Below are 8655 nucleotides of genomic sequence, written 5' to 3'. Positions count from 1 at the left end.
TAGATTTTTTTACAATTATCTCATGCAATTCTTATCAAAAAACACTATATAGAAAGGGACCTCTAAAAATTCTTCAAAAAATACATCAGAACAGTTCTTTCTGGGGTAAAATCGGAATGCTGAGAAAATGCCAATGAAATATCGCAAAGTGTATGATTTTTTAAATATCCTTGGAAATTCGTGGAAAATTTATCTTGAAAAATTCTTCATGTAATGTTAGAAAAATTTAGAAAAACTCTCGAGAGTTTGATATCATAGCTCTCCAATGATTTCCTAGAAATTGTAAAATAATGTAAAGCTAAAATATAACTAATAACAGAAAAAGTATCCCTCCAAACAAAGTATGAAAATCAGGCAACAAAAATAAAAAAATTAAAGAATTTTTCAAAATCCATTCCAAGCTCCAAAATTTTCTCTACAATTATTTCTCATCGGCGATATGATATGACGAAACAACTGCCTGACGATAAATCCTTTCTATAAAATTACAATTACTCTTCGATTAAAAAAAAAAAAGAAATTAATAGTAAACTAATTCACGAGTGAATCACGTCAATGAAAATTGTATTTTTTGAAACAAAGCGTGGAAGCCAAGTCATGTTTAAAACAATATTCCTTTCTCTATTTCTATAATTAAAAACCTTCATCGATGGTCTAGTAAATTGCGGCAGTGACACGTGTCGAGTTAATTAACAATGTTATCATCTACGGATACGGAGCTGTCCAACTAAACGACTGTTCTAAGGTACAATTGTTTATAATTATTTTCATCTGGACAGTATATATAATATATATATATACACGTACATATATTTTTAAAACGTTACACTTTCTCTAATATCTCCATTTCAAATTCAACAATTCCATCGTTAAAATTCTATGTTCATTCTTCGTTCAATATACATCTTATTTTTTGGCACCTACGTGAAAAGAAAATTTGAAAGATCCTCACGAGGTATAAAGTTGGACAGCCTTGCGTTTAGATTCTAATGACAGTACATTCTAAACGGGGAATATTATTTTTTTTAATAAAAATTCTGCTCTGTTTCGATCAGAAATTAATTAGAAATTGACTTAATATAGTGACACAGACACCTCAAGCTTAACAATAATTTTGTTCGATTTCGCTGCTTTTATCAATGATACTAATGATACGCTATACTTGCAAAGATAAGCGAATAACAATTTAGAAGACATCATGTTTAATCGATGGCTTGGCTGATCGCGTGACTCTTACTTAATGAACAGTCGACTTAAAAAATATGTATATTAGATAATAGACGAACTTCTAGTTAAATTGCACTAATGTAATTCGATAGTAGCTGCGCGCAAATGACTACGAATAAATGCAACAAAAACATGAAGAAATAATGAATAAAGCTGGATAATGTAACAACTAGACTTTAGGCTATAATGTGTTAGCACGTTATCGCTCGTAGCACGCTCGAACGTAAATCACTTTTCCAATAAAATTAGTGGTTCGGGGTCGAATCGTACGAAATCTCTGCTACAAGTTCTTTCTTTTAAACTTATTGCATTTGTTAGCTTTGAAAAAATAATTCCTGTAACAGATGGTGATAGTTTGTTTCAATTGATTGGAAAAATGAATAACTTATCGAATAATAATAAACTATTCAGTTATTTTGTTTGTAACGTTATATAAAATGTTTTTGATCTAATGGGGTGAATCTACGTGAAAAACTGAATCGAAAGTGTAGAGTAACATCTTTTTGTACAAGGCTGCATTTCTGAATAAACCAATGTTAAATTAATAAAATTTTTAAAAAACCGCCATCGCGGAAAAGATTCAGCGCCATCTACTGTCTGGTGCTAAAAATTAGTTTTTTTATTCTACCAATAGAGAGCGCAAAAAATACACCAATTTATAGTTCTTTTCATCAACACCAGATGGTACTTTTCCCTATAGTGGCGCCACATGTTTTTTCCGCTTTGGTGATTATTTTAAAATATAGAAACATAGAGTCCGCTAACTCTGAAATACCCTGCTGTATATTAAAAATTGTTTAAAACTGAAAAAATGAAAGCTTATAGGAATTAGTTTTCCAATGGTATTGATGAATGCAACAAGTTTGAAAAATATCGACAAAAATAGTAATAAACCTCTAATACGTTCGAACGTTTAGATATATCATAGATTAAAGATTATGTATCGTTATTGCAATACATACCTTTAAGACGATTACAACGATACATTTGGATGAATAATTTATATTGTCGTGCCGGATAGTTTCGAAGAACATAACAAAACACTAATGGATCACAAAAAAAAACTAATGGTTTATTCCCATACGGGTTGTCAGAACTGAACTTGTGGCGCCACTTGCAGTATTTGATGAAGTTTCCCGCCATTTTTATCCGTCGCATAATTATGATATATTAATGATTCACGAGCGCGAGGATGATCAACGCGACTACAAAGCCTAAACCGACAGTTCCAAGAGTGATAAACTCAAACAAGGCCATCTAGACCTGTGGGTTCATGAATAATAATTCTCTTATTGTTGCCCCTATTGACCGCTCAATATTGGGCGAACGACACGACTGTAGGTCAATGACCAATACAATTCCAACGATGCAATAGAACGTTAGAGTTATGGTTATTGAGCCCATGCAATGTGTTAAAGGCGTTCATGATACTAGCCGGCACAACAATATGTATAAACAAAGAAGGAAGGATTTCTCAATAAAAATTAATAAAAAAATAATGATATAGTGGATACTAACTACAATCGAACCTTTAACTCTTCCATTCTTTGCCGTATTCTTCGCCGCATTTCTTTGTATCTGAAAAATAGAAAAAAAACAATACTGTAATATTATAGGATTAATTATTAAAAATTGTATACATTTTTAAGAGGACATACTTTTCTTTTAATAAAAGAATCTGACGCTCTTCCTCGTAATGATAACGCTGCAGAATACCGTGACACTCCGCCAAAGAGAGATTAAGAAACTGCGCAACGTCAGAGCTAATTTCCGGTGTCGAAAGTTTATCTACTAAAAAGAGCCGTGCAACGTTTTCATGTGGACCCAATACGACACGAACCTCCAAAGGATATTCGTCATCTCGCAATCTTCTTTGTTCTATAAAAATAAAACAACCATTTATGAATGGTGCTTCCTGAGTAAAATAATTAATTCAACTCACCGCCGTTATCACGAACTACAAACAAAGCAAAGTTGTCCGGTTTCGCATCCACTTTATATTTATCTAACATTAGATTGATAACTTCTTGAGTATTCACTAAACTGGTAATCCACACGGACATTTGTGACCCATGCGGCGGAGTGAAGAAACTGGTTTCTCGGTTGTAGAAGTGTCCATTGATCGAACAACGACGCCGTAATCGGCTTCGAGATTGTCGTCGACCTCCAGGACGACGTCGGATAGCTGTAGATCCTTGTTTTCGTCGCAAAACAACGCCATCCAACTAAAATATATCACAAATATGTACAATGAAAAGATAAGGTATACAGAATAATTATTGAATACCTCTAAACCACTGTCGGTGGACATCGTCATGTTATCATCTTCCCTGAACTGAAGTGAATTCACAGAATCTGTATCGCTATCAGTTCGATGTCTCTGAAGACAATCAGGCCCGGACATCGAACGATTTAATCCTTTTTCTATCCAACTATCGTCGGTGCTGATAGTTCTATTACCAGACATATTTTTCTCCAGACTATCAAAATATTCTACCCTTCGAAGCGTCCCGTTCCGATTTGGTGTGCCATGGTAAACAGGTGTGTCAGTACTGGATGAGCTACCTATACTATGCGTTGGTGTACTAGTTACGCTGCTGTCGTTGCCACGATGGTTTGGGCTATTCGCCTCTGAATTTTCACGAGAATCAGATCTATCCAAACTGGATTGGGAGGAAAGCGGTGCATCGGAACTAGTCTGTGAACTAATAGATGGTAGATTCTCAGGCATTGTTTGGTATAATTTATTTCCATCTTCAACTTTGCGTTCAACCTGAAAAAATTGAATTTCCAAAATATAAAAAAGTAGCAGACGTGTTTACAGTGGCGGCTTGTAGCTAAAATTAGTAGGGATGCTGCTCCAGAAAATTTGTAGCATTTGTTTTAAAAAATCGGCACTACGGGAGCGACAGTGCTCTCGCTCTCCCGCGCAGCCTCGCGCGCAGCTTCTTATGTGCGCATGCGTACGCAGTCAAACACCACGCCGCTGGAACTGTGAAGCGCACAGTTCCATACAAAGATTTCTGTATCTTTTTCATAAACTGGGGGGATAGCTACTGACATTAAGCTTAAGGATTATATATTGTACAAATATAAAGAAAGAATTAAAGAAAAATGAACTCATTATATTAAATGTTAGCGATAATATCGAGTGGAAATAGGGGGTGCTGCAGTTCCACAGTGCTTATAGGCGAGCCGCCACTGCGTGTTTATGTAAAACAATCGATATACAACCTGAAGAAGCTCATCTAATTCATCCCATTCCATGTTCTTAACATCTAGTTTCATTGGTAAAGTGAGACTCTTAAGATGATCAGGAGAAGTTGGGACAGATTTTGCTTCAGTTTCAACATCTTGCTCAACTGTATCCTTCTCTGAATTCTCCTCTTTTTCTTCATCTTCTATACTCTGTTTTAAGAATTTAGAAAATGTGAGAACTTGCAAAGTTTTTTCAGCAAGTTTGTGAGATAATAATAAATACAAACATCGGAAACACTACGTCTGCATGAATTTCGATTCCGTGCTGTGACTACCGTACGTTGATCATCGTCCTCTTTTAAATGAATTACTCCGCGAACACCCCAATAAATTCGAAGCGCCCCTTCCAGTATCAATCTTCCATTAACCTGTGAAAAATAACTGTCTTATTACTTTGCATTTTCTTTAATACAAACGTGTGATGGAAATTTCATTCACCTCGCGACTTCTTATTCCGCCGCTTTTGCCTTCATAATATTGGTTGAACACTTTCAGTTTGGATTCCAAGTGTGACCTAAATATAATAAAATTCTATTAATGTAAAACATTTAATAAATATTGTTAACATAAAATTTCAAATTTCATACCTAGGTAACGAAGGTCGAGCTTCCTTCTTTCCAAAACTGGTATGTGATTCAACTCTTGTTCCATGACCAAACAATTGTGGTCCAAAAAGAGCTCCATAACATGGTACATGACAGTATGGTACACCTTTGTGCTATGTAATATTATATAAGAAATAACTTAGATTTTGTTATTTAATCAATTAATTATAATAGAAAAACATTTAAAACATATATTGTAACTTTATTTTTAAACATGCTAATGAGCTTTTAATACAGTGTTAATAGTTCTACAAGAAATATTATTGCACCTCTGCATGTTGGCCTGGATTTAAACGTTTCCCACATTCTTCACAGCGTAAACATTCTGGATGCCAATCATATCCCAATGATTGTTTACGTTCAGCTAAAAACACATATTTCTTTAAATGTTTTATTAATAAACAAGTATCTGTATATTTTTACAAATTACATCTGTTCCATCTCTAAAAACTGGTCTAAACTTAAATTTTTTAAAGCATTAGGTACATTAAAGAAACTTTGTTTCAATATAACAAATGCTGATAATAATTGTTTTTTTTTAAATTAGAAAAATAATTTCTCGGTTTGTAATAAACTATTTAATAGATAAATTGAGAAATTGATAACGAAAAAAATAGAGAAATTGATAACGAAATAATATTTGTATGAAAGAAAAACATCACGTAAATGAATAATAAATGAATTTAATTCATAGTAATGACAGGAAACGGTACTTGTCAAAATCAGTACGCCTTTTTAACATTGGAACTAACCGAAGTATACTGGTTTCCCACATTTATGGCACTTCCACATGACGGCGGACACTCGTAAGCTCCATAAAATAATCAGAATTAACTCTTGCAAAATTTTAATCCATTTTGTTTATACTATATAAATAGGCACATTGAAAATGACATGCGGGTTAATTAAAGATGTTAGTAGTAAGGCAACCTTCGCTGAATAATGAATAGTTCCTGTTCGGGTTCGAAAACCTATCAAGCACTTGACTTACATTTTCTTGCTAGAATTATACAGTATATAGTTGAAAGAAAACTATAGAAAACAGTGTACCATTCGTTCATGTCATGTTTTATTAATAACTTTAATAAGATTCAGCACGAAGCAGTAGTTATAATGCCAAACCTGGTTGTTAATGTAATTTATTGAATTCTGTTTCATCAAATATAATACTGGTATTGTGTCCTTTCTGAATATTCGTTCCATGAAAAGAGGCATAAAGGTGCATTTAATAAGTACAACGGAAATTTCGTAGGCAACCGGCTTTTTGAAACTTCAAATGCATGTGCCGACTGTATTTTGATAGTGACAAGTATTTCAAGATTCAAAATGTACAAGATAGATAATCAGTTAGTGTAAATTTTATATTGCCAAAGACACAAGTATTTATGGACTATTTGTAAAATTTTTCAAGGAAGCACATTGTGATACTTTATTAAGAACCTGAAGGTTAACCATTTCAAATAAACAAGATGATGCAGATGAACAAAAAAGGATGCAAAGAATTGTTGATGCAGAGGATGTTCTTAGCTATCATCAGCAGTATAATTATGCAATTCTTCCTCGTGTGTTGTTTACTTTTAATTACAAATATGAACATGGATTATACATCATGGATCCAAAATACATGGGCAACAGTAACCTCATTTAGAATGTGGAGTTATTTTTGTGTTCTTGCCATTGTTACATTTTTTCAAGGAATCATCTGTAGCAAAAATTATTCAAATACTCCACCTTACCTGAAAAGCAGATTTATAAAATTCTATGGAATATTCACATCTCAGAACCTTTTATTAGGTACTCTGTATATTATCATTGGTGGCCTCCTTGTTTGGCTACATTTGTCACTTAAAGGAGGCGCTTACAAATTTTTAACAACAGAATGTAAAATAATCTATGGGACTTGTTTAATAGAAAAACATTACTTTCTCTTTATAAGTGGACTGTGGAGTGGATTATACTTTTTCTTGAAAACTAGTATTTTCCATGTGAAGTACTTAAAATTTCCTATTATATCTCTATCAAAATTCTCTCAGTTTAAGAGAGAAGTATGTTCATTGCTCCCATCATTAATGGCAACCTCTGTATGGCCAACTTTGTATTACTTAATTGGTTATTATTTCTTGGGTCTCTATTGTCGTTCCATGATATTATTCCTGACATCTGCACAATTAGAAAGCGAGCCATTAGATAGCATTCCTGAATTGCTGAATTTATCATTGATTTTTCAGTTGTGGTTGTATCAACTGATATTTGTACTGACAATCGACAGCATGTATCTATTGTTTGAATTATACTTGACAGAATGGGTACCTTTTGAATTTAAACAAAGTAATGCATTTCATAGCGATAACTCTGGTATAACGCTTCCCGAAGCATTGTCTATGGATAAAGTTCCGATAATGCAACATCTAGGCTATTTGGATTTAGTCACTTTGGCGCAAAAAGACAAAATGAGGAGAAGTATATTATTCACTCTGAGCCAACCTGGTGGTCATCCTTACAATTGGAATTGTATTCTTGAAAAATCTATCGGTCTCGTTAAAAAATTTGCCGATGACCTCAGTGCAGCATGCGTGAAAGTTCAGGAACCATTGACCTTCAATGTTTCAAGTACAGCAACAATGACTAGTACTAGTACATTTCAAAAGGAATATGTATATCATATGAGAAGCTTAGTAAGGCAAGAAATGCCAATATCTATGGGAGAAACAGATGTAAAAAAAGATGTTGACAATGAATTGTTTATTCAAAAATTTATAAAAACAAAATGGAACAATTTTCTCACATATTTGCTATCTAAGCCGCTTATTTTTTATGTATTTGGTGAAATAGAAGGCGGTAAAGTGTGTCACATCTTATTCAATGGACAGTCGGCGATTTGGGCTGCAGAAGCAATTTCTTCCTTAGCTGTGTTATCGTTAAGCGAAGATCCTTATGGAATTGTCCAAAAAGATTTACCGCTTATAATACATACTTTATTTGCATTAAAACAAGCTCTTGATAAATTGCAAAAGTCAAATATCATGATTAAAAGACAGGATGAAGATGATCAATTTATTAAACAAATGTTTAATTCATTACGAGCCGCAACGAAACGAAGTATTTACAGAATTATTACAAATTTTGAAGCTTATATCGGAGATCTGTCGCTAGAACCGACAATAAACGATCAACTAAATAGTTTTCTTGCTTATAAAGAATAATTCTTATAGTTAAAAAATGAATTTTTATGTACATAGTACCGTAACTTAAATCGCTTGTTAAGTATATGATATTTCTCGGTATCAAAATATGTTACAAAGATCATAAGATTATTTTTGTAATCACTATATTTATGTACAAACGATACTTGTAATTAATGCAGTGTTTTTGTATATGTATGTTCATATCTCATTAGGAATAATTCTTCATAAAAAAAAAATATACACGTTATAATTGTGATGACTCATTTGAGTTAAAATATGTAAAAAGCAATAAATTTAATATTTTTCAAACATTTGTAACTCTTTTTCACTACGCTGTAACAGATTTCAATGTACATTTGCAGTGGTCGTGTGTAAAAATA

General features: G+C 33.0%; 2 protein-coding genes across 2 annotated transcripts; one reads left to right on the top strand and one right to left on the bottom strand.

The window, feature by feature from the left end:
• Positions 1–502: 502 nt before the first annotated feature.
• Rassf (Ras association family member) lies at positions 503–6022 on the bottom strand. The gene is made up of 10 exons (XM_034318618.2): positions 5843–6022; positions 5360–5454; positions 5073–5203; positions 4924–4999; positions 4713–4853; positions 4462–4635; positions 3515–4000; positions 3170–3452; positions 2886–3105; positions 503–2805 (listed from the first exon to the last, which is right to left on the bottom strand). Exons 1-10 carry the CDS (start codon positions 5880–5882, stop codon positions 2745–2747), a joined length of 1707 nt encoding a protein of 568 aa, XP_034174509.1. The 5' UTR covers positions 5883–6022; the 3' UTR covers positions 503–2744.
• Positions 6023–6141: 119 nt separating this feature from the next.
• On the top strand, positions 6142–8293 carry Ndc1 (Nuclear division cycle 1). The gene has a single exon (XM_034318617.2). It carries the CDS (start codon positions 6560–6562, stop codon positions 8291–8293), a length of 1734 nt encoding a protein of 577 aa, XP_034174508.2. The 5' UTR covers positions 6142–6559.
• Positions 8294–8655: the final 362 nt, after the last annotated feature.

Source organism: Osmia lignaria, chromosome 6 (assembly GCF_051020975.1).
Source record: "Osmia lignaria lignaria isolate PbOS001 chromosome 6, iyOsmLign1, whole genome shotgun sequence".
Classification (NCBI taxonomy): Eukaryota; Metazoa; Arthropoda; class Insecta; order Hymenoptera; family Megachilidae; genus Osmia; species Osmia lignaria.
Note: the sequence above shows the minus strand (reverse complement) of the source record. Positions and strands in the feature narration are given on the sequence as shown.